This window comes from Oncorhynchus mykiss, chromosome 12 (genome assembly GCF_013265735.2).
Source record: "Oncorhynchus mykiss isolate Arlee chromosome 12, USDA_OmykA_1.1, whole genome shotgun sequence".
NCBI lineage: Eukaryota > Metazoa > Chordata > Actinopteri > Salmoniformes > Salmonidae > Oncorhynchus > Oncorhynchus mykiss.
Genome location: NC_048576.1, coordinates 51,462,541 through 51,490,092, shown reverse-complemented (window position 1 = coordinate 51,490,092; position 27,552 = coordinate 51,462,541). Strand labels below are relative to the sequence as shown.

General features: G+C 43.1%; 1 protein-coding gene across 1 annotated transcript in view; it reads left to right on the top strand.

The window, feature by feature from the left end:
- LOC110537745 (serine/threonine-protein kinase 32A-like) overlaps positions 1-27,552 on the top strand; it is a 67,035-nt gene that overhangs the window by 30,304 nt on the left and 9,179 nt on the right. Inside the window, exons 6-11 of the mRNA XM_036937763.1 lie at positions 14,612-14,649; positions 18,534-18,623; positions 19,341-19,444; positions 20,201-20,317; positions 20,980-21,105; positions 21,943-22,071. Of these exons, the coding sequence (XP_036793658.1) occupies positions 14,612-14,649; positions 18,534-18,623; positions 19,341-19,444; positions 20,201-20,317; positions 20,980-21,105; positions 21,943-22,071 (604 nt within the window). The remainder of the gene's footprint in view (positions 1-14,611; positions 14,650-18,533; positions 18,624-19,340; positions 19,445-20,200; positions 20,318-20,979; positions 21,106-21,942; positions 22,072-27,552) is intronic.

Below are 27,552 nucleotides of genomic sequence, written 5' to 3'. Positions count from 1 at the left end.
ATACAGAAAGTATTCGGCCCCCTTGAACTTTGCGACCTTTTGCCACATTTCAGGCTTCAAACATAAAGATATAAAACTGCATTTTTTTGTGAAGAATCAACAACAAGTGGGACACAATCATGAAGTGGAACGATATTTATTGGATATTTCAAACTTTTTTAACAAATCAAAAACTCAAAAATTGGGCGTGCAAAATTATTCAGCCCCCTTAAGTTAATACTTTGTAGCGCCACCTTTTGCTGCGATTACAGCTGTAAGTCGCTTGGGGAATGTCTCTATCAGTTTTGCACATCGAGAGACTGAATTTTTTTCCCATTCCTCCTTGCAAAACAGCTCGAGCTCAGTGAGGTTGGATGGAGAGCATTTGTGAACAGCAGTTTTCAGTTCTTTCCACAGATTCTTGATTGGATTCAGGTCTGGACTTTGACTTGGCCATTCTAACACCTGGATATGTTTATTTTTGAACCATTCCATTGTAGATTTTGCTTTATGTTTTGGATCATTGTCTTGTTGGAAGACAAATCTCCGTCCCAGTCTCAGGTCTTTTGCAGACTCCATCAGGTTTTCTTCCAGAATGGTCCTGTATTTGGCTCCATCCATCTTCCCATCAATTTTAACCATCTTCCCTGTCCCTGCTGAAGAAAAGCAGGCCCAAACCATGATGCTGCCACCACCATGTTTGACAGTGGGTATGGTGTGTTCAGTGTGATGAGCTGTGTTGCTTTTACGCCAAACATAACGTTTTGCATTGTTGCCAAAAAGTTCAATTTTGGTTTCATCTGACCAGAGCACCTTCTTCCACATGTTTGGTGTGTCTCCCAGGTGGCTTGTGGCAAACTTTAAACGGCACTTTTTATGGATATCTTTAAGAAATGGCTTTCTTCTTGCCACTCTTCCATAAAGGCCAGATTTGTGCAAAATACGACTGATTGTTGTCCTATGGACAGAGTCTCCCACCTCAGCTGTAGACCTCTGCAGTTCATCCAGAGTGATCATGGGCCTCTTGGCTGCATCTCTGATCAGTCTTCTCCTTGTATGAGCTGAAAGTTTAGAGGGACGGCCAGGTCTTGGTAGATTTGCAGTGGTCTGATACTCCTTCCATTTCAATATTATCGCTTGCACAGTGCTCCTTGGGATGTTTAAAGCTTGGGAAATATTTTTGTATCCAAATCCGGCTTTAAACTTCTTCACAACAGTATCTCGGACCTGCCTGGTGTGTTCCTTGTTCTTCATGATGCTCTCTGCGCTTTTAACGGACCTCTGAGACTATCACAGTGCAGGTGCATTTATACGGAGACTTGATTACACACAGGTGGATTGTATTTATCATCATTAGTCATTTAGGTCAACATTGGATCATTCAGAGATCCTCACTGAACATCTGGAGAGAGTTTGCTGCACTGAAAGTAAAGGGGCTGAATAATTTTGCACGGCCAATTTTTCAGTTTTTGATTTGTTAAAAAAGTTTGAAATATCCAATAAATGTCGTTCCACTTCATGATTGTGTCCCACTTGTTGTTGATTCTTCACAAAAAAATACAGTTTTATATCTTTATGTTTGAAGCCTGAAATGTGGCAAAAGGTCGCAAAGTTCAAGGGGGCCGAATACTTTCGCAAGGCACTGTACATATAATACATTTTTAAGTCCAAAAATTGATGTAGCTACTGTAGATTGTCCCTTTAAGGCCTACCACTAAATGGTGTAATTTGTTATCCTGCATGTGATTAATTAGCACTCTGGAACCCTGAAGCCTCCCATTTGTCCAGGTCTGATAAGGCCATTCGCCATCATTATTATCCCGTTCCCCTGCACACAGGTAGAGGGCTATCATACAACCTGAGGAAGGTCTATAGGGCCACCTCTGCCTGGAGTGTGTGTTGGCGTGTTCGTGTGTCTTGACTTATCATCAAGTCAACCCCTCACTTTCTCCAGGCTGACCTGACCTTCACAATTGAAGGTCTTTCAGGTCAATCCAATTTGTCACGATGAATGACAGGACAGTCAATTCATTCGTCAGTTACTTGAAGGAGCTTGAGGGATGCTGTTGGGTGGTAGCCATCTATGTATTTTGGCGGTCGGCCGTGGACGTCGGGGGCTTTGGCATGGCAGCATATACTTGTGCCTAAAAAGCACTTATGTGCATTCCAAGATTGAATAAGGAGTCTATGTTTTTGGGCCTAGACAGAGTTTGGACATATCATAAAGAAAATAGTCAGCCGTTCACTGTCAACTGTTGTGTCAGGTGTAACTACTTTCACGTCCCATTGCCCTTGATCAACACAGTATTCGGAGGTGCACTATCTGATGCAGCAGGAATCCAGGACTGGCAGCTCACAGTGTTGGGCTCAATTCATAATTGAATTGAGGGTGCCTCGTAAACGCCAATTCAATTCTTGACTTTCAATTAAGTTTGAATTTTATATAGTGAACAGCATACAGAATTGTAAGGAAATAGAATTCAGTGAAATTCTAAATGATGTGTAGTCTACAATTGATTATCAGGAAAAACTACAAAAAATGTATGATCAAGGAAAACTAAATCCTGTATGTGAATATTCTAAGTTATTATATTTCATTAATCACTTACGTGTTGTTCAATATGGGGACATTACTACATTTCTCAGAATGCATTAGTTCAACTCTCAAGTTAACCATGAGGGCTTGATAAATAAGGCAAACAAATTAAATGGTTGGTGGAAATACAGTGCCTTGCGAAAGTATTCGGCCCCCTTGAACTTTGCGACCTTTTGCCACATTTCAGGCTTCAAACATAAAGATATAAAACTGTATTTTTTTGTGAAGAATCAACAACAAGTGGGACACAATCATGAAGTGGAACGACATTTATTGGATATTTCAAACTTTTTTAACAAATCAAAAACTGAAAAATTGGCCGTGCAAAATTATTCAGCCCCTTTACTTTCAGTGCAGCAAACTCTCTCCAGATGTTCAGTGAGGATCTCTGAATGATCCAATGTTGACCTAAATGACTAATGATGATAAATACAATCCACCTGTGTGTAATCAAGTCTCCGTATAAATGCACCTGCACTGTGATAGTCTCAGAGGTCCGTTAAAAGCGCAGAGAGCATCATGAAGAACAAGGAACACACCAGGCAGGTCCGAGATACTGTTGTGAAGAAGTTTAAAGCCGGATTTGGATACAAAAATATTTCCCAAGCTTTAAACATCCCAAGGAGCACTGTGCAAGCGATAATATTGAAATGGAAGGAGTATCAGACCACTGCAAATCTACCAAGACCTGGCCGTCCCTCTAAACTTTCAGCTCATACAAGGAGAAGACTGATCAGAGATGCAGCCAAGAGGCCCATGATCACTCTGGATGAACTGCAGAGGTCTACAGCTGAGGTGGGAGACTCTGTCCATAGGACAACAATCAGTCGTATTTTGCACAAATCTGGCCTTTATGGAAGAGTGGCAAGAAGAAAGCCATTTCTTAAAGATATCCATAAAAAGTGCCGTTTAAAGTTTGCCACAAGCCACCTGGGAGACACACCAAACATGTGGAAGAAGGTGCTCTGGTCAGATGAAACCAAAATTGAACTTTTTGGCAACAATGCAAAACGTTATGTTTGGCGTAAAAGCAACACAGCTCATCACACTGAACACACCATACCCACTGTCAAACATGGTGGTGGCAGCATCATGGTTTGGGCCTGCTTTTCTTCAGCAGGGACAGGGAAGATGGTTAAAATTGATGGGAAGATGGATGGAGCCAAATACAGGACCATTCTGGAAGAAAACCTGATGGAGTCTGCAAAAGACCTGAGACTGGGACGGAGATTTGTCTTCCAACAAGACAATGATCCAAAACATAAAGCAAAATCTACAATGGAATGGTTCAAAAATAAACATATCCAGGTGTTAGAATGGCCAAGTCAAAGTCCAGACCTGAATCCAATCAAGAATCTGTGGAAAGAACTGAAAACTGCTGTTCACAAATGCTCTCCATCCAACCTCACTGAGCTCGAGCTGTTTTGCAAGGAGGAATGGGAAAAAAATTCAGTCTCTCGATGTGCAAAACTGATAGAGACATACCCCAAGCGACTTACAGCTGTAATCGCAGCAAAAGGTGGCGCTACAAAGTATTAACTTAAGGGGGCTGAATAATTTTGCACGCCCAATTTTTGAGTTTTTGATTTGTTAAAAAAGTTTGAAATATCCAATAAATATCGTTCCACTTCATGATTGTGTCCCACTTGTTGTTGATTCTTCACAAAAAAATGCAGTTTTATATCTTTATGTTTGAAGCCTGAAATGTGGCAAAAGGTCGCAAAGTTCAAGGGGGCCGAATACTTTCGCAAGGCACTGTAACCATTGATTCTTGAAGACTATAACTTAGAAATGCCTCATGAGCGCTGAAACCACTGCAGGGAAATAGACTGGGTTATCATTTCTCAATACATGACTCATGAATCGATTCAGTGGGATAGTTTCTGTTTCTGTCATTCCATTCCAACAAAGGATCCTAATAGCAGGTGTTTGGGAGATGCGTGTTTAGATCAAATCAACCGCATTCAATCTGCATTTATTTGTGAAGAAGGAAAAGATGGGTATTCAATTTTAATCTAATCTGTATAGAAATTGAATATTTTGAGAGGGCGGATGTGCACACTGTGAGTAGTTTTGTGTATTCAGTGTGTGTGTGTGTGTGTGTGTGTGTGTGTGTTTGTGTGTGTGTGTGTGTGTGTGTGTGTCTGCTGGTGATACCCTGGCCTTGAGCAGAATTTCTATCTAGTATACAGTATCCTATGACTCATGACGGATGATTCATGAGGATAATGTTGATAACGACATTGCATCAGTTCTGATGATCGATTTCTTTAAAAGAAAAATCATATATTCGTAAGTGCACTTCTCCATATTTACTCCAGCTTTAATTTTTCACAATAGATCTATGACCATCAGGGTAACAAATCATCAAGGCCTGTTTTGTCAGAACCTTCTCATAGGGTTTTCAATTATTAACACTAAGATGCATCTCAATTAGTGGTATCTTCAGAGACGATTCTCTCATACAAGACAAAGGGAAAGGAGGTGGTGGAGTTATTGACTCACTCCCCACAGCAGCTTGATTAGACAGTTGGAGGGGGAGACAGGCAAGTGGGAATGAGAATGGTGGAAGTGGGGAGCAGTATCCATGTAACTCAAGCCGGGAGCATTACCACTAGTCCACAGGTTAGGACTTGTCGAAAAGGAAGTGGTGGAGCTGTGGTGTTATTGACTCACTAGCTCGCCACAGTAGCTTCTGCACTTTGACCAAAGTGACCAAGTGATTTGAAATCCTCAACAGGTTTTAATATTTCATGCTGAAGGTACTTCCCGTTGGGCTGTTAGGTAAGGGTCAACAGCACATGATGACTGATGAAACCACATGATGACTGATGAAACCTCATGATGTCTAGATGCTTGGTCTGCACAGAGATTGTAGATGATGTCCTTAAGCGAGATAAGATTGCATTTGACAGATGATTTTAGAATATGAAACCTGTTTTCCATTGCTCCAGACCAAGACAGTGGTTCGTCTTATGGAGCTAAGTAAAATGATCTGTTTTGACATTGAGGCCCAAGGTTGTAAACTAAAAACAGAAGTGCCACAGAGACTGTAGCCCTCTCTACTGTTTTTATGGTCTCAGTTTGAATTATTGAATTAATTACAGGCTACAGCACTGTGAAAGTACAGCATGGCTCTGAACAACGCTGTGCAATGAGCTCTGAGAGAGAGAGAGAGCCGCCGCCTGCTTTACACCGAGGCAGACAAGAGCTTTAGACAAGAGCTTTAGACAAGAGCTTCAGACAAGAGCTTCAGACAAGAGCTTCAGGCAAGAGCTTCAGACAAGAGCTTTAGACAAGAGCTTTAGAAGCTACAGACACGCCCAGGCTTTTTTTAGAGGAAAGATACAGTCAGAGTGTCAAATGTGATTGCAAAGCCTCAATGCTGCACCCCCCAAATGGCAACAGCACTGAATGCATAATCACATTTGAGACTTTCTACCGCCTCAACTGAAACTCATTCCATGTTGAAAGTCTTTCAAGGTTGGCTCTGTCTTTGTTCAGATTGCTATCGAATGGAACATAGTAACCCACAGCTGTTCTCTCATGCTTATTTCCAACACCGCTGGGCTGGTTTCACCAGGGAGGTGTTCATATAGGGGAGTGTGCTTCTGTTCTCTAAATCTCTCCCAGACATTTTGTTGCATATCCTAATAAAAACATTTCTAAGCCTGTTGCATCATGGATGTCTGTTGTTTGATGCTCATGGAGAGCTCTCTCGTTTTCTCTCACCCTGGTTTGTTTTGTGTGTGTTTTCTTTTTACTCTCTGACGAGAGCTAGATTTTTGCAGCTGCTCAAGTCAGCCAAACTCAGCTCTGCTCAGCGCAGCACAGCCTCAAACTGGCACTGTGTATCCTTCTGGTTCCCTGTGCAAATGAATGTGGCACTGACCAGACATTGTTTCTCCAAATGTACTGTTTCATCATCTTTCTCCCCACAGCTCTGTCACGGCCCACTGTGTCCCTGACTTGGCTTGGCTTCAGCAACACCTAGTGCACAGACACATTATCTCGCTCAGCAAGTCTCTCTACCGCGGAAACTCATTTGTTAAAGGAAGAAAAATGGCACACATTTGTCAACACTTTCTCATCCCACAGTATTATGGCACCTGAGAGGGATGGTTCTGTGAGTAAAGGAAGCTTCCGTCTTCCCAATGAAAAGTTTTATGTTCTGTATCTATAGTCTGCATAATTATTTAATGACAGGAGGAGACATATGTGTTCATATTTCAGACTGTAAGTCAGGTAAAACAGAAGAAGGTCAATTAAACAACCTTTAAACTCACAACAGTGGATTTGTGAACGTTGGTTTACTGGGAGCATGACAACATATTTACCTTTTTAGTCTACCCTAAAATAATAGTTAACTACTTGTATATTACAGTCACGTACCTTACAAGACCTTCCACTTTTTGTGAACTTTCAGTGTTCTCCCTGAGTTTGAGTTAGTAAATAATTCATCTGTAATAATTGTGATTCAGTGAGCCGTGCCTCAGAATGCCTTGTTCAAACAGGCGCTCTCTAAAGACCAACCGACTCAAACCGGCCCAAATTAGATGGGAGCCAGATGAACGCTCGTCAGGCAGTGAAATACAAGCGCTGTGTCTACGAGTAAGAAATAGCATAACCATCCTCCACTCTGCCACTCCTTCTGTGAGAGCTGTTATTATTACTGTTATTATTTAACTGATCAAACTCAAGTGAATGGAAGCTCTGCTTTGGCTAACCCCTTAGCTCTTAATGGGGTTGAGGCTGTTCGTTTTAGATGTAAGTTGCCTGCTGTGGTTAGTTGAGGTTTCCCTCCACGTTCAAAGCGTGCTGCTCTCTGCTGATTCCTCTCATGGCTGGTGGGCGTGGGCGGCTGGCTTCTGCTGATGGATGACTGGCGCTCCCTCGCTGTGCTGCTCCAGCCTGCTTTGCTCTACTCTGGGACATCATGGGGCAGAACCTGCCCTAAGGCCTGGCGGCTGTATGCGCTGTCTGTGGTGCTATCTCTAACCACCCACAGTACTGAGGGAGTCATCAAAGCAGTCCTCGTTAGGAGTTGACTGCAGAGTGGGTCATGTACAAAGACGATGATACAGCCCAAATCCCCTCTTTCCGGTCTTCTGACCTGTGTGTGGCGGAGCACATTGAAGGACTTTTGGGTCTGTCCCAGACTGTCCTCTGTCTCCCTGTATCAGAGGGGTGTCAGGTGACCAGGTGCAGGTTTTGGTTACTCCTCTCATCCTGATAGCTGGTGTAATGAGATCATTAGATCCAGGTAATAGGTTGTTGGACTAGTCAAGCGAGAGAAAAGCCAGGCGGATCGGTTGCACTGCCCTTCAACCCCGCCCTTCCATTGCTGCCTCGGCAGAATCACCAATGAGCCTCACTCCGGACGGGGGATCCCAACAAGGACGCGTCCCTATATAGCCTAACACACTACGTTGGACCAGGGCCTATATGATTCTGGTCAAAACTAGTGCACTATATAGGGAATCAGATGGCCTATGCTGGAGATGAGTTTGTTTAATCTAACATCATAGAAGGGCATTGATCTTGAAGGACAAATATGCTCCTTTACTCAATATAGTGTTCATCAATGGGAATATACACCGTACAGCAATTTTTCTATTCACAACTCAGCCTTTGCAAACGCTGCTTGTGCAAGCTCTAGAAAAGATGAAAGAGAGCGGGAGAGAGTGATGAGAGAGAGAAATGGAGAGAAAGAGCAAGAGAGAGCAAGAGAGGAATTGAGAGAGGGAGACCAAAAACATGTTGATTCCACAAGTGTTTTTTTCTGTAAGGGGAGAAAAAGAGCAAGAGAGAGATGAAGAGCGAGTGAGAGAGATAATTTTTGGGGACCGATGAAGCCCTTGGTAGCACCTCCAAATATCCTTCTATTAAAAGTGGCAAAAAAAAAGTAGGCCTGTTGACGTGACACCTTTAATAGTCCCCCAGCCAGCTGGCTGTGGGCACATCAGGCCCGAGTCCATCTGTTGGCCATCTCTTATTGCTGGAATATAACGATTCCATTTCCTAATGAGTTTGTAGCGCGAGACGAGGGCCTAGCGCGGTGCTGTACCACTGAAAGGATGGAAAATGATAACGTGGGGCCCATGCTAATACTACGCCCAGGGAAGGTGGAGGTGATTTGGCCTCTAGCTACACCAGGAGTGACAGTCGGCCAGGAGGTAGAATGACTGGGAAATCTAGAGGTGAAAGAAACACTTGAAAAAGAAAAGGACACTCTAGGAGCTCAGATGCAATCATTTAATAATCTAATAACCAACGTTTCCACGGACAAGCTGTCTTCATCAGGGGGGACAGATTGTTTGTCGAAACGTTGGCTATTATTAATTGCATGTGAGCTCCTAGTGTGTGTGGCTCTCCTTTTCTTTTTCCAGAGCGACTGGGCAGACACAGGACAACAACAGTAAAGGAGAGGGAGACAACATGAGTCTGAACTTCTCTGGTCCCAAGATCTGTATGTGCTTTATTCATGGCAACTTATCTGGGACCAGGCTAAGTCTGAACACCAGCACATTCTATCAACACAAATAAGCTTTCCACCCCTTTGTCTTCTACTAATAAAAGTCCATGAACGAGGAGCGGGGCCAAGGTAATTGCCTGGGTAATTCTTATCAGACAGCGGTCGGGGCTCTCATCCTAGAATTACGCAGGCAGAGTGCATGTGATTCAGCTGAATAGAAAATGCCAAACAATAAACTGTGTTTTTTTTAGAGAACGGGTGATAAAGCCCCAATGTTTCCATATCTCAGCCAAGGTCATTGTCTGGGTGACAGCAGGGGTGGGTTGTGGATGGCTCCGGCTGGCTCCGGCTCTCACAGTCGCACCCATAACCATCGGCAGGCAGTTGAGTGGCGCAGCAGCTCCTGTCTGGTGTTCCACAATGGCTGCCATGGGTTTTAAATATAAAACACCTCTCCGTGCAACCGTTGAGGGAAATGTCAACTAATTAAGTGCAACACATTTGACCTTTTTAACCCGGGCCCTGGGCTAGGTACACTGACGCCTCAGGATACACAGACACCCCCGCCCCACCTGCTGCAGCAGGCACCCTTTTAATATGCTAATCAACCCTGTCCGCTGATGTGGCTGTCAGGACTAATGAGGCTGGGAAGCCGTGCTCCAAAGGCTCATGGTTAGTGGACATGATCTCCCGACAAGTGCTGCTGCTACTAGCCCGCTGAGTGATTGATCCAGTGTTATGATCCAGAACTCTACAGTATGTTGTCAGCTATCTCCAAAGCCCTGATCGACACATAGCCAGATGTGGTGATGTGTCATGTACTATATCTTACACAAGATCTTTTTATTCTGTCACTGAGGTGATTATCCAACGTTGTCCTCCATCATAGTCCTTTAAGGGACATTTAGAAAATGAAGTAGTGTCTGATCATTACAGAGAAGGACCATTTTGGGCAACTTTATGAAAATGAGAACGAATGCAAAGATAGGGTTTTCTGGGGAAATTAGGTTTTCTTCATCACATGTCATTTTCATACAATGGACAACAAAGACAGTAGGGTTGTTCTTTGGAGTGTCTCTCTCTGTTTCATCATTGATCTTTGATGCTCATGGTAAAGTCTGTGTGATCTGTCCCCTGTGCGGTTCTCACACAAAAAGGATGGTCTGGTCCACACATGTCCCTCTCCTCAGGTTGCTCTGGTTTTTCCATGGCCCTACCTGCTGGTTGAAACACACGCATCACAACTACACACACTAGGCTTGTGCGGTAAACCGTTGAAACTATTTCTTTGAAGTTTTTCAAAAAATGTGAACATTTATAGCTACTTTTTAAGTAAATACCTTCAGACAACTTGTACAATACATTAGGAGATAAAGCAGATCACATTCTTCATTTCACCTGTCACATTATTTTACATTATGAAGCTTACCGTAGTTCCCCAGAACAGTTGACAGAGTCACGTGTTTGTTTTTAACCAGCACAACAGAAAGAGTCCAGCTGTGTACTTGCTAGTTAGCTACAGTGGCAAGAAAAAGTGTCCACACCCTGACCTTAGTATTCTTTCTTTTCCTTGTTATTTTGGTTAGGTCAGGGTGTGACATGGGTGATGTATGTGTTTTTGTCTTGTCTAGGGGTTTTGTTTGTTTATGGGGCTGTTTCCTTTCTAGGTAAATTGTATGTCTATAGTTGCCTAGATTGGGTCTCAATTAGAGGCAGCTGTCTATCGTTGTCTCTGATTGGGAACCATATTTAGGCAGCCATATTCTGTGGGTACTTTGTGGGTGATTATCGATGTCTATGTTAGTTGTGTGTGTCAGCACAGTTATTATAGTTTCACTGTCGTTATTTGTCTATTGTTTTGGTTCAGATTACTTCATGTTCTTTCTTCAATAAAGAAGAATGTATACTAACCACGATGCGTTTTGGTCCTCACCTTCTACTCCATACGACGATCGTGACAAAAAGTATGTGAACCCTTTGGAAATACCTGGGTTTCTGCATAAATTTGTCATAAAATTTGATCTGATCTTTGTCTAGGTCACAACAATAGACAAACACAGTCTGCTTAAAATAATAACACACAAACAATTACAGGTTTTCATGTCTTTGAACACACTGTGTAAACATTCACAGTGCAGGCTGGAAAAAGTATGTGAACCCTTGGATTTAATAACTGGTTGACCCTCCTTTGGCAGCAATAACCTCTAACGCTTTCTGTAGTTGCGGATCAGACCTGCACAACGTTTTGGACCATCCCTCTTTACAAAACTGTTTTAGTTTAGCAATATTCTTGGGATGTCTGGTGTGAACTGCTCTCGAGGTCATGCCACAGCATCTCAATCGGGTTGAGGTCAGAACTCTGACTTGGCCACTCCAGAAGGCGTGTTTTCTTCTGTTGAAGCCATTCTGTTGATTTATTTCTGTGTTTTGGGTCGTTGTCCTGTTGCATCACCCAACTTCTGTTGAGTTTCAATTGGAGGACAGATAGTTAGGCTATCTCCTGCAAAATGTCTTGATAAACTTGGGAATTCATTTTTCCGTCGATGATAGCAAGCTATCCAGGCCCTGAGGCAGCAAAGCAGCCCCAAACCATGATGCTCCCTCCACCATACTTTACAGTTGAGTTGAGGTTTTGATGTTGGTGTGCTGTGCCTTTTTTCTCCGCACATGTTGTGTGTTCCTTCCAAACAACTCAACTGTAATTTCTTCTGTCCACAGAATATTTTGCCAGTAGCGCTGTGGAAGATGCAGGTGCACTTTTGCAAACTTCAGACATGAAGCAATGTTTCCTTCTGTGGTGTCCTCCCATTAACACCATTCTTGTTTAGTGTTTTAGGTATTGTAGACTTGTCAACAGAGATGTTCGCATGTTCCAGAGATTTCTATGTATTTAGCTGACACTCTAGGATTCTTCTTAACCTCATTAAGTATTCTGCACTGTGCTCTTGCAGTCATCTTTGCAGGACGGCCACTCCTAGGGAGAGTAGCAACAGTGCTGAACTTTCTCCATTTATAGACAATTTGTCTTCCCGTGGACTGATGAATATCAAGGCTTTTAGAGATACTTTTGTAACCCTTTACAGCTTTATGCAAGTCAACAATTCTTAATCTTCTGAGATCTCTTTTGTTTGAGGCATGGTTCATATCAGGCAATGCTTTGTGTGGATAGCAAGGCAACTAACCAACATCTCCAATCTCGTCTCATTGATTGGACTCCAGGTTAGCTGACTCCTGACATCAAATATCTTTTGGAGAAGTCATTAGCCTAGGGGTTCACATACTTTTTCCAACCTACACCTACAATGTTCAAATTATGTATTCAATATAGACAAGAAATATACAATAATTTGTGTGTTATTAGTTTAAGCACACTATGTTTGTCTATTGTTGTGACTTAGATGAAGATCAGATCAAAGTTTGTGACCAATTTATCCAGAAATCCAGGTAATTCCAAAGGGTTTACATACTTTTTCTTGCCGTAGGAAGTAAGTGGCTGAATTAATAAGGAGACGGGGCATCATATAGTGTAGCTTACCGCTGTGTTTGAGAAGTCAAAGCACATTGGATGAGTTATCTGTACAGCTGCCACTGCTATCTTGAGTTCCTTGCACTTTTCTCGGCCCCTCAGTCTGCTCCTCCCACTACTTATAATAGCAGAGCATACTAGCTAACGCTCAATCGCTGGAAAATAAATGGGACGAATTGAAAGCACGTATACCTTACCAATAGTACATTAAAAACTGTAATGTCATATGTTTCACCGAGTCGTGGCTGAACGACGACATTAAGAGTATACAGCTGGCGGGTTATACACTCTATCGGCAGGACAGAACAGCAGCCTCTGGTAAGAAATGGAGCAGGGGCCTATACATATTTGTACACAATAGCTGGTGCACGATATCTAAGGAAGTCTCAAGGTTTTGCTCGGCTGAGGTAGAGTATCTCATGATAAGCTGTAGACCACACAATCTACTTAGAGAGTTTTCATCTGTATTTTTTTGTAGCTTTCTACATACCAACACAGACCGAGGCTGGCACTAAAACCACACAGCTGTATTCCACCACACGCAAACAGGAAAACGTTCATCCAGAGGCGGCGCTCCTAGTGGCCGGGGACTTTAATGCAGGGAAACTTAAATCAGTTTTACCTCATTTCTATCAGCATGTTAAATCTGCAACCAGAGGGAAAACAATTCTAGACCACCTTTACTCCACACACAGAGACGCGTACAAAGCTCTCCCTCGCCTTCCATTTGGAAAATCTGACTATAACTCTATCCTCCTGATTTCTGCTTACAAGCAAACATTAAAGCAGGAAGCACCAGTGACTCATTCTATAAAAAAAGTGGCGGGATGAAGCAGATGCTAAACTACAGGACTGTTTTGCTAGCACAGACTGGAATATGTTCTGGGATTCTTCCGATGGCGTGAAGGAGTACATCACATCAGTCACTGGCTTTATCAGTAAGTGCATCGAGGACGTCATCCCCGCAGTGACTGTACGTACATACCCCAACCAGAAGCCATGGATTACAGGCAACATTCGCACTGAGCTAAAGGGTAGAGCTGCCGCTTTCAAGGAGCGGGACTCTAACCCAGAAGCTTATAAGAAATCCCTCTCTGCCCTCCAACAAACCATCAAACAGGCAAAGCATCAATGCAGGACTAAGGTCGAATTGTACTACACCGGCTCCGGGACTTGTTGGAAGTGGCAGAAATTCTAACTCTTAAACTTAACCTTAACCTTAACCCTAACCCCTAGCCTAGCTAACATTAGCGAGCTAGCTAATGTTAGCCACCTAGCAACAATATGTAACATATCATACGTTTTTTGCAAGTAATAACATATTGTATATTTTTTCAAATTTGTAACATATTGTACTTTTGCAAATTTGTAACATATTGTATGTTATGTAAATTTGTAACATATAATACAAATTGTAATTCATAACATTTACCAAATGGGTGATGGACATCCACAAATTAACACAGATTTTCCAACAGAGTAATGCAACATTTTCTGAGACCAGGTTGTCCTGACTAGGCTGGAGAATCAGGCCCTCGGAATTAGGATGTGTTCTAAATGGCACCCTATCTATCCAAATAGACTGCACTACTTTTGACGACAAGGCTCTGTGTGCAGTCTATTTGGATAGATAGGGTGCCATTTAGAACACAACCTGATTCCGAGGGCCTGATTCTCCAGCCCATTTGGGATGCATTGAGTGTTTGGCTGGAAAGCACAGTTCCTGTCAGTCCAATTTAAAGACATTGGGACATTATTGCTAGTGATATAACTGTGTTTGACATATTGTGCGTTTCTGTGTGTGTTGTTTTTGTTTATTTGTTCTAGGCCGATATTGTTTTAAGGATGTAACGTGACATGACACATTTTTTGTTGTTGATGTTTTGTTCTCTGTCCAACAACGATACAGTATTGTCATGGTGATGTTGATGGAGATGGTCAGTGACCTAATGCTGCTCTGTTTCTCTCTCTCTCTCTGTGTGTGTGTGTGTGTGTGTGTGTGTGTGTGTGTGTGTGTGTGTGTGTGCTTTTCCAGAGACATCAAACCTGACAACATTCTGTTGGACGAACACGGTAAGACGGCTCAGCCAATCATATCTGATTTATGTCGTAAATTATGTCTGTACACAAATTATGTGGTGTGGTTTTCCATCCATGCTGTGTAATGAACGACCTCCATTGAATGAATGATAGATAAGTTTAGATTTTATCAATGGCACTGACATCATGCAGCCACATACAGTCTGTGCATACACACACACAAACACACTTGCACACACAAACACATGCACACACATACATAAAAAGATTCTCACACACACACACACACGCACACACACATGAAGGCGTACACACATGTACACACACACTCAAGCACACACAGACACACCATTCCATACACATACTTGCTCGCACACACACACACATGCACAAACTCTCATTCGCCCACTCTCTGGTTTAACCTCCTATATATATATATATATATATATATATATATAGAGAGAGAGAGAGAGAGAGAGAGAGAGAGAGAGAGAGCCTGTCTCTTTTGCCCCCAGGCCTTGAGATGCTATTAACTTCAACGTTATTTCTTTCTCATGCTGTGCCTGTGCTCTTTATCCAGACATTACCTGCCTCATGTACACGTCCCCTGATCATAGCCTGTCAACCACAGTAGATGTCTGAATGCAGTAGCCTCGGGACTGAGCTGCTCTCCTGGAACACCATTTGTCATTACACAGGAGCCGAGTCCAGCTCAGCCTGGGTTTCTCTACCTTTTACCACTGAACTTTGAAAAACAACACGGGTCAAAAGTGCATCCCCATGAAGTGTTTTCAAAGAGCACAGAGTCCTGGAAGAGTTTACCTATCTTTACCTCGTGTGCCCTTTCTGATGAGAATAGCATTTGGTATCTCAGCAAAACAATTAAGTCATGTCCGGGTACAGGAGACGCACTAAATGTGATGTCCTCGGGGTGTGTCAGGGAGCTGAGGGATATAGTTTCCTTGGCTACTCAGCCGGAACTGTCCTCCCAGGTTAGTGTGATTGTGTGTGTCTTTCTCTCTCAGACAAAAACAGACAAAACACAGAAAGCGTGTGCGCCACGTGCGGTAGCATACACAAAGCACGTGTAGGCACACGCATTCAAAGCACACACACATATATACACACACACACACACACTATATATATGCGGACGATTCCACACTTTTACATGTCAGCGCCCAAAGCCAGTGAGCTCACTCAAATTTGAAATAAGGAGTTACAGTCAGTACCAGAATGTGTGATTACTAATAAACTGGTCTTATAATACATCTACAACTAAAATCACTGTATTTGGTTCAAAACATTCTCCAAGACCTAAACCTCAACTAGAGTTGTGCATAAAAGGTGTGTCTATTGAGCAAGTTGACGAAGCTAAACTCCGAGGTATAACATTGGATGGTCAATTATCATGGTCAAGTCATATTGAAACGTTGTTGTGAAAATAGGGAGGGGTATGTCTGTTATTAAAATATGTTTGACACAAAAATCAACTCTACTAGTTGATCAGGCTCCGGTCTTGTCCCATCTTGATTACTGTCCGGTAATATGGTCAAGTGCAGCAAAGAAAGGCCTGGCAAAACTGCAGCTGGCTCAAAACAGAGCATTATGCCTTGCCCTTAACTGCACATATAGATCTAACATGAACAACATGGATGCCAGTCTTTCCTGGTTAAGGGATGGCAAGAGATGAACTGCTTCTCTTCTAGTTTTCATGAGAAATATTACTGTGATGAAAATGCCCAGTTTGTCAGCACAATCAAATAGCCTTCAGCTCAGACACCCATACAGTACATACCCCACAAGACATGCCGCCAGGTCTCTTCACAGTCCCCAAGTCTAAAATGAAATTATGGCAACGCACAGTATTATACAGAGCCATGATAACATGAAACTCGCTTCCGTCTCCAATTACTCAAGCAAACAGCAAAATGACGTAAAAAAATGGATTAAACAACATCTCATGGAACGGCAGGGACTGTGGACACACACACACACATACACATGATTTTTTTTTTACTTGTGTTGTTTGTATACTTTTTTTGTTCGATTTTTTGTTGTTGTAGATCGTTGTTTTTTAAATGTGCGTGACTGTCCTTGTCTGTCAGAGTTTAGTTACTTGTCATGTTTTGTATTTTCTGTGGACCCCAGGAAGAGTAGCTGATGCTTCTGCGAAAGCCAATGGGGATCCAAGTCAACAAATAATAAACAAACGAACCCAGTGTCTATAGGGTGACAGAAGGCGTTAGGTCCTGCACTGCCCTCTGCAGGTTAGGTCCAGTGACACGGGTGTAGTTCATGGACTCAGCAGCACCATCAAATATATGGTTACCTCTTTCATGCCTAATGTTGCATAGGGTTCACAGCAGAGAGATAACGTGAGAGAGCCTGGTGAAACGCATTCTCATCACTGCCATACTTGGTCAATCTCCTGTGATTTTACAGACACACACATGAACACAAATGTGTGTGCACACACTAACCCTAACCCACAATCGAACCTTAACCTCTAACCCTATCCCTGATCCTAACCCCTAAGCCTAAAATAGAGGGGACCGTTGGGGACCGATGGGGACTGGCGAAATGTCCCCACAAGGATAGTAAACCAAAATGTTTTGTCTTGTCTTGAAATGTCCTTTGTATTTTTTTCACAGACTTTTATTTTACTGTGTCAGTATGTATTTGTTGCCGATGTTCTGGTATCAAACTGGTGGCCATTGTGAACACAGTCAATAGCTGAAATAGTTTCATGAGTTAATTGAAAATAAGGCCAATATTGATTCATGCTTTTTTCATTAATTAGGCGCTTTTCTCCTGAACCATGTGGCCTATCTACTAGAAAGTAATGGACATTATGGAAACAGACATAAACAATGTATACTTTGTCTGAGTCATTTTTTCAAGTTACTCAAGTATACGTTACCAAATGTACGATAGATTTCCAAAGATTTTCTGTTAATTACCAAAATTACTGAAGTTTCTGGTAGCTTTGCGATCCTAGATCTGTGGCATAAAACACACACACACACACACACACACACCGTCTTGTACAGCTAACCTTCTGAGGACACTCAATTCAGTCCCATTCAAAGTCCTATTTTCCATAACTCTAAACCTAAACCTAACCCTAACCGTAATCTTACCCTAACCCTAACCTTAACCCAAAAACCTAACCTTAACCCTAACAGTAAACATAACCGTAAACCTAACCCTAGCTCCTAACCCTAAAGCCAACCCTCGCTCCTAACCCTAACCCTAACCCTAACACTAATTCTAACCTTAAGCCTAAACCCCCTAGAAATAGCATTTGACCTTGTTGGGACCAACAAAATGTCCCCAGTTGGTCAAATTTGTGTTTGTTTCTACTGTTGTGGGGACTTCTGTTTAAACACACACACACATACACATACACACACACACACACACACACACACACACACACACACACACACACACACACACACACACACACACACACACACACACACACACACACACACACACACACATCAGCTTATAAACAAGGGTGTTCAGTGTGCATGGCTAAGGCTTCAGTCCACCCCACACACAGAAAGGTTAGCTGGTGACTTTGGCAGCAGGCACTGAGGCTGCTATTCCCTCTGTGACCTGCTCTAGGACGCTACACCATTTAACCCCCAACCAAATCATTCACTCACGGTGACCACATTTTGAATGCAGCCAGAGTGAACTGTGGGTTCAAACACAAAGAATGCCCTATTACTAACGACTGCATAAACTCATGCACACCACCCAGCACAGCACTGTGTAGGGCAAAGACAGTTTTATCTGCTTGATGCCTGAATGCTGCCTTAAGTAGACTGCCTATAAACCTTGTTTCAAATCAATTGTAACCAAGAATTTCAAATACGACTTTCTTTCCTGTTTCCGTTCTACAGGACATTGTCACCTGACAGACTTCAACATCGCTGCCATCGTCAAAGACGATCTAAGAGCCACGTCTCTCGCAGGGACCAAACCTTACATGGGTCAGTAACTACACAACACTTATACCACTGAGCTAATGTAAAGACGACACAGCGCAACGCTACAATACTGTGTCCTTCGAGTTTCAGAGTAAACATATCTCCCTTTCAATGTGGATGCTTATGCTCCTTACATTTCCCTTTCATAACGTATCATACAGTATCAGATCAATGTTGTTCCTTCTGCTCTGGGGGATCTGATGTAAATTAATAGAATTACAGACTGGTTCGAATGTGGAGTTCATTGACCCCGGGTCCTGGCCGACCGGTGTGTCTCGTCCAGCCTGATTAAGAGGCATGACGAATGGATCGGTTTAGTGGGACTGACACCGAGGAAGCAGCAGGGAACAGAAGAGGAGATGGAGGGGGTGGAGAGGATGGAGGGAGGGAGGAGGAGAGGATGGATTTAGATCCAGAATTAAGACTGCCGTAAAGGATAATGTATAATTTAATAGAAAAATGTACATTCATATTCCAAGTGTTCAGAGGGTGGGGATCTCCAGGAACATTCAGTTATTTATAAAAAGGACCAGAGTCCTTTTTGGTGAAGGGTTTTGAAGGGCTTGGTTCTAGCGTTTCTTTGTGAGTTTTCAGTAGCAGTTTTGATGGGTTCCTTTTTTGGTTCCATTTAAAAGTGTTGGTTTTCAGTACTAACTAGTACTACTGTCCAGTCTGGATGAGCAATGACAGCTGATTGTGTCCGTGCCTCCCTCCCCCCAGCCCCCGAGCTGTTCCAGCCACACGAGGGAATACACCCTGGCTACTCCTTCTCTGTGGACTGGTGGTCTCTGGGAGTCACTGCCTACGAGCTTCTGCGAGGACAGGTACAGAAACAAAGCCCATCCCCAGCCTGTAAATAATGCATGCTAAAACCTACAATACATGCTGTTACTGCTCCTAGAATAGCCATTTAAGATAGAGAAGAAGAGACAGTGACAACACCTTTCTCTCCAAGCCTGCCCTTGAGATGATCCCTTAATATAACCATGAAAATACCCCTTAATATTATCATGAAAATACCCATCTCAGCCAGCCTCACCATTCAGATGAACGTGTAATTACCCTAGCTTGGTCCTGTTTGTGCTGTTTTACCAACAGATCTGGGACCAGCCTGTGACTACCCTCATGGCATATCTTTAGTTAGGAGAGGAAAAGACAGGGAGGGCAGGGGCAGGACTCCCACTAAGCCCCTGCTGAGTACCTACTGTAGTATGACAGGGTCAAGCTGTACAGCAGCCCTCTGAGCCCCCTCTCCCCAGGCCCTAAACCCCCTCTCCCCAGGCCCTAAACCCCCTCACCCCAGGCCCGGCTGGATTGGACTATCAGTGGCAGCCAGCCCTGGCATCCTTAAAGCACCACACATCAATCACTGTCACAGCCCCAGCCATAATCTATCCCAAACACAGGAAAACTGTCTCTCCCCTGAGAGAGGTAACACAGCATAAGAATGATCTGGTCTAGTTTAAACCCAGAGTTAGACAATTCTCTTCAGGCAGTTTTAGGGACTATTGTGTGTATCTCTGTGTGAGGACCTGGTAACCCTGACGACCTGATAATAATGTTCTGTCCTGGCCCTCCAGAGGCCGTACGTCATGCGCTCCAGCACGCCGGCCAATGAGATCCTCCAGATGTTCCACAAGGTCAACCCCAGCTACCCCATAGCCTGGTCTGTGGAGATGAAGACCATGCTCAGAAAGGTATAGAAAGATCTGCATACTGTATACTGTAGACACTTGGTCACCTTGTATTTCATCCCTAAATTCCCTGAATTAATAATAAATAGTGCATTGTTTTTATACTGTATGCTATTGACAACCGGTGACCTTTGAGCCTTTGATCTTGTTTACTTAAACTATAGTTGTATTTGACCCCTACATTCCTTGAAAGACTAAATTGTTACTACATGCTAGGATGATCGGTTTTGTAAGCCATGTATGCCGTATCCTTTGTCATCATGAGGTTATAACTGGAAGCCTATAAGGCTGAGTGATCAGATTCTATGTTGGTAATTCTCCACTGCAGACAAGCTGTGGCTCAGTGCTGAAGTAGCCTATGTAGATGAGTGGTGTGGGGGACACCACTCATCTACATTCCTGTGGTGTGTGTGTGTGGTGTGTGCGGTGTGTGTGGTGTGTGTGTGTTTCTGCTCTTCCTCCTCTTTGCCTCCCCTCTCCTCCTGTTCTCTTCACCTCCCCTCTCCTCTTGTTCTCTTCACCTCCCCTCTCCTCTTGTTCTCTTCACCTCTCCTCTCCTCCTGTTCTCTTCACCTCCCCTCTCCTCTTGTTCTCTTCACCTCCCCTCTCCTCTTGTTCTCTTCACCTCCCGCTACTCCTCCTCCTCTTCCCTTCTCCTCCTCTAGTTGCTGTGTATTGACGTGCACCAGCGTGTGTCCTGCCTGGCTGAGCTGCAGGATTTAGACCTGCTGTCTGATGTCAACTGGGACGCTGTGCTCAGCAAACAGCTGCCCCCCGGCTTCATCCCCAACGTGAGTCAGACCACAACATTACGCCAACGTTGCCACGACGTTGCCACAGCCCAAACAGAGAGGGGCGTCACCACGGCCCTCCTGCTGGTCTGAGAAGGCCGTTACGGGTCATTAGAGCTCATGCCCCTTGCGCACACACACACACACACACACACACACACACGCACACACACACACACACACACACACACACACACACACACACACACACACACACACACACACACACACACACACACACACACACACACACACACACACACACAGCCTCTGCATCTCCTCAGGTGTTAGGAAGCAGGTGTGTGACAGGCAGGTAAAATCACAGTAAGCTAAGCTTGTACCTACCTCCCATCCTTGCACAAACTTACCAAACAAAGCCAAGCTTGTCCCAACCTCCAACGCCTGGTCGTTTGGTGCCAGGGAGCGGAGCTTTGACTTGTGAACCCTCGCTTCATACCTGACAGCTCATGGAGGAGTTGAACGATGAATGGACACTGATTTAAGGGGACTATCAGCTGTAGACTGATAACAGCAACACTACAGGCTGTCATTGGTTACCAAGCTAACAGGAAATTACAGTATCGGATTCCCTGTAGTGTGTGATTATAGAGTGAATTCCCTGTGGTCACCTCAGCCGGCCAGGTAGGAGAGATAGGGAAGGTTGATCGATTGAATCGACATCATCTCTCTATAGAATAAAAGCTTCATCCTGTATTGTCTTTCTTCCTCAGCTCCTTACCAACAACTGTGGCAGGGTGGCCGCTATGATCTATTTCAAATCCCAGATTGCCCCTTTAAATGTTCCTCCTGTGTTGTGGCCTTCTGTTCCTCTTCCAGAGGCGGAGGCTCAACTGCGACCCCACCTTTGAGCTGGAGGAGATGATCCTGGAGTCCAAACCGCTGCACAAGAAAAAGAAAAGACTAGCCAGGAAGACCAGAGAACAGGGCTCCAATGGGTCCCCCCAGGTAAAGCCTCACCCTAACAGCAAACCCCTGCCTCTCAATGGTTCCACTTCCTTCCAGAGCTCACCATCAGTCACAAGAACCGACTGTGTGTGCATGTGTGCCCATTTAGCTTGGCGGCAGCTTTTAGTTTGCCCCTTAAATATGTCCCGAGTGATGTAATGGATGGAAGAAGCACATTTCTTATCTGAATAAATGAACGATGTGGACTTTCCATGCGTGAGGGAGAAGGAGAATGTGAAGAATGCAATCACTCTCTCTCTCTTTTTCTTTTTTGTTCTCTCCTTCACACCTTCTCTACGTCCACATAAATCAGCCACGTCCTCTCGGTGTTTACTCCGACCGTGAGGATAACACCCAAAGGTTAATTTGATCCCCCAGTAAGAGAGGCGATGGGGGGGGGGGGTAAAACACACACACATACAGACACACGAACACAAGAAAAAGAGCTGGAAAGATTGGCATCAGTGATTTCATTAAAGGTGCTTTTTCCGTGCTGGTGGGCATTCATCAAGCGCCTTCCTCCGTTTACGGGCAGAGAGTGCCGCTCTGTACTGGACTGGCTGCTGTGACTGCTGCTGGGGGCCATGTTGTTAAGGATGCCACTTGTTCAAATCAAATGGTATTTGTCACATGTGGCCGAATACAACAGGTGTAGAGTTTACAGTGAAGTGTTTACTTACGAGCCCTTTCCCAACAATGCAGTTAAAAAGCGAGAACATTCACAAATAAATCAAATAAAATAGTAACACAATAAAATAACAATAACAAGGAAATATACAGGCTACATACCAGTACCAAGTCAGTGTACTGGGGTACGGGGGTAGTTGGGGTGATTGATTGAGGTAATATGTACATGTACTGTAGATGGGGGAGAAAAGCAGAAAGCCCGGGTAACCATTTAATTAACTGTTCAGCAGTCTTATGACAGACAGTCCCACAACCAGTCAGCACCCCCTCCTACTCCTGTCCCCTCCCTTCTCCTCGCCTCCCCTCGTCTTCTCTCCCCTCCCTCCTCGTGAAGCTTCCCTACTTTCTATTTCTCCTTCAGTACAGCAGACTGCTTCTGTTTGCCATCCCAGTGTGAGTGATTGAGTTACAGACTTTTAAATGTTGTTTACCCAACACGAGGCGGTGCACACATGATCGGAGGGACTTTATCGGCTAATCAGGAACCATCGACTAAAACGCCTCATGTCAAAGGGCCGTTATAAAGTATATCAGTTTCTCAGTTTAGTTTCTCTCCGTTGTCAGCTACATGAAATAGATTTTATGTGACTCTTTTCCAATAGAGGTAATACATTTGGGTGGCATGGGTACAAATCTTGTTCGTCAGTAGCAATAATAAGTCAGAGCTGGCCCCAAATTGAGTCATGTTTTATGGAAGCTGACAACTCTTGTGGGAACTCGCCCAAGTGGTGCTCTGTGAATCTTGCAGTGCTTTAGAAAGACATGGTGCAGATTGTTCTTCCCTGGGTTAATGTAGAAGGTTTATTCGCACAAACTGAAATTCTCTATAGTAATGAGGTAAGTGTATTAACCCACTGGGCACACCACCTCATTTCAATGTGGTGAATTGAGTCATATTTGGAATCACTTTCTGTGATTACATAAGGCATTTATTGTTACATTAACCTCGACATGTGGCCATGGATGTGTTACTCATTTTTAATAAGTAGTGTTACATTAGTTTGTAAGATGGCCTTAACATTCGGTTATGTGCTGTCTTACGAAAGTCATCTTGAATTGTTTTTGGCTGAAAACGCAACCAAATATCAACATTCATCAGAGATGTATCTACCGCTTAGATAGTTCCATCTGAGCCACTGGCTTAATCCTATTCTTTAACTTTTATTTTTGGTTGAAATGGAAGACTTGAATCCAACATGTCATTTGTTAACTTGCATTGCAAAATTGATATTGAATTGTGTTTGGTTGTCAACGCAACCAAATATCAACGTTTGAAAGATATGTATTTTCTGCTTGGATAGTTTCATCTGTGCCACTGAGTCTGGCTTTAATTCCAGTCTGTCTACAAGTTAATAATTGACGTGTCGGATTCACGTCTACATTCCAACCAAAAATCTAAGTTGAAGTATAGGACCAAATCAAATCAAATCCAAATTGAAATGCACTTCAAATACAGTTTGATTTGATTGAATCCTGTTCTTTAACTTTTATGTTTTGTTGAGATGGAGACGTGAGTCCAACATATTTATTGTAACTTGTAGATTCCATTTTGAATCAACTGAAGATTGAAACCTGAAGCCTATATGCAATGTTCCCTCTAAGCTGCATGCGGCACAATCACGCAAAAAGAAATCTCCCCATGCAGAGAAGCACGAGATTGAAATTCACTCAACTTTCTAGAGTTTTCCCCATTAGTTAACTCGATCAATGTTTCTCCTTGCTGTGGGAATTGTGATTGAATCAACGCAACATTAGCCACTTTCAAGGCAATATAAATAACAAACTATGCAAGATTTAGTATGCAAAACGAACGATGCAAGAGATGTTGTTTTAGGCTGAATGCATCGGAGTAGGATTCTATTGCATTACAGGCATGACTCAGGTCCGTACTCTACACAGACTGGTGAGCCATAACCAATCAGCGCTTTAGTAAGCCTATATGCAAATAGACCATTGCCATATATGGATCTGTGCCATTCACTTTGAACTGGACTGTTTTTACAGCATGAGCGGTCATGAGTAGATGCGCTTGTTTTGAGATCAAAGCGAGAACTACAAATACGTGTGTACATTTGTTCATATCCTTTGCTAGTTAGTGAATTTTTAGCTCAGTTATATATAATTTGTAGTCTGCGATGGGGTAGTGATTGCTTCCTACAAGAGCATAAAATATGTGCATTTCTAGACAGGTAAAGAGCTTTTTTTTTACTTAAAGGGGCTGTGTTTTCCATGTTAAAATGTTATGGGATGCATTTTCTCCATTGTTTTTGATGGTAAGCCACTTTGGTAGGCCTACATTATCATCAAATAGCTACAGTAGCCTACTTGGCCACTGTTAAAACTAACTTAAAGCGGGTACAGCCTCAGTGTTCACAGTAAACGCGCACCGGACGTTGCACAGCATTTTCACAAAGTTCAAGTTTGCGCTCAGCAGACCTGAAATTTGCTCACTGACGAAAAACATTAGAACGAACATTGCCTATGTGTATTGTTTCATCCTGGGCTGAATTTAAACAATAGCTGTTGATTACTTCCCAAATGCTACTGTATATAGACCTAAATAGCATCATTGATGATATGTGATTGCTGAAGTATGGTTACATTTCATTTGCTCTGTTGAACATACCCTTTGGAAAGACGTTGATAGCAACACTGAATCTATTAAGTGGAGATTTTTCAACAATCATTCTCACGATAGCACATTGGTAATAGTAAGTGACCAATATCAAAGCTAAGCAGTGCTGGGTTTGGATTAAACCCTGAGCGGGAGACGGAAGGGATAGCTGTAGATAGCTCTGCCGGCTAGCAGAGGCGTCATGCCTATAGGCCCTGTGCCCCCTCAGATTTGTCCTGTAAAATGATTATATACTGTATATTTTGAGGGGTTTCCCTGTAGTACAACTAGACACCTAGCAATTTTATGAAGTTGGTTTTAGCTAGCCCTGGGCCTCGTTTCCCAGTTGCGATGCAACTTAAGCACTTTGACGATAGTACCAGATGCATCATTATTCATGAGGCAGCTTTTTAAGTGTTTCCCAAACATGCACGTAGAGAGAATGTTCACTAAGTGCGTTGTTACACCATGTGTCGATACTGATAGGATCGAAAGAAAAGCTCCATTCATCCATTTCTCCATTCAAATCTTACCTTAACATTAGAATCATTCCACAAGAGCGATATTACCACCTAGGGCTGAAAATAGGATATTGAGGCAACTTATTATGCTTACCAAATAATAATGCAGTAAATCACAGATTGGGCACAGCATTGCGCAAATGTTGTCACACATCATGAAACACATTGTGGCAAAAATGACAGACAGTAGCCTAGGCACAAAATAAAATTCAATTGATTGAACAAGAAATAGATTAAATTAGGCTACATGGTCCTATATAGGCTATGTATCATCTTGGTTTTCATTTGAAGCATCATTCTATCCTTCACTTGTTTGTAACAATTGCAATTACTTAGGCAATTTTGTATTTGTAGTAAACTTCGTTCTGAAGTTATCGGCAGTCACAGTCAGATGAAACGTATTGATCCTATGTTTAGCCACCCTCCAGCCATCCTCACGTACTTTGTGCCTCCTCAAATTGCGGGGGTGCATGTCACCCCTGCTGCTTAGCCAATAGTTTTTTTCTTATAGTGGATATTACGTTAAGATCTGACGTTGTTTTCAAGGTAAAAATGCAACATATTTTGTCTATGTTGAAAATTGGTTGCCGTGACGACATAATCCTGTTGTTGAAATTGTATCGTCAAAACAACAGTTTACGTTGATGACTTTTTTCAAATCCAATGTATTTTCCAAGGAGATTCCATTTCACAACACGGTGACAAATTACGTTGGATTAGCATAAAGAATACTGTTCAACGTCTTGGAGTTAGGAACCTCAAAGCATTGGGCCTCCCAGTTCCATTTTGTGAACCACACTAAGAATGCTTCATACATGCCTTCTAGCTGGAAGTGCACTTAACTACATGTATTTTTAAACAAAACCAGTGAGCCAAGCATAGACAACTATCTAAAATGGGAAAACAGCATTGTGCGCATGCTTGTGTTTCTTTGTGCATGCATGAATGTGTGTTTGTGTGTTTACGCAGGGACCTCTGGGACCACTTGTGGAGAGGAAGGAGGACACATAATTATCTTGCCTGTAGTGCAGAGAGAGAGAGAGACAGAGAGAGCCATTACGTGTAACCATTTCTAAAGCAGTGCAGATCAATATTGTATGAATGGCAGGCGAGGCGCTGCCCAAATATCTCACACTGCTGTTGGCTCATTACCCCAGGCTTCCTCCTTTCTCCCTGTCTCCGCCTTCCTCCCCCTCTCTATTTCTTCCTCCCCACATTATGTTCTCCTTTTTTGACTCTGCAACCCTCTCTCTCTTTCTCTCTCTTTCTCTCTTCTTCTCAGCCTCTACAATGTTCTCTATCTCCCAACATCTCTCTCCTCCCCCCCTCTCTCTCCCTCTGCTGTTGAACCTATAATGGACAGTAGAATTTGCTCAATTAAATCACAGGTAATGCAGTGGGAAATTGGACTTGTTTTGTCGTGAACAGCATAAATAGGCCCATCCTTCTGAATGAAATTGTATTGGTCGGGCACACATATTTTGCAGATTTTATCGTAGTTGCCGCTTTTGTTTCTAGCTCCAATAGTGCAGTGCAGTAATACCTAATGATGCAAAACAATACACACAAATCCTCACCAAATTAAGAAATCAGAACGAGCAATGTCAGAGTCCTGAATATAAACACATATACACTGAGTGTACAAAACATTTTCATGAC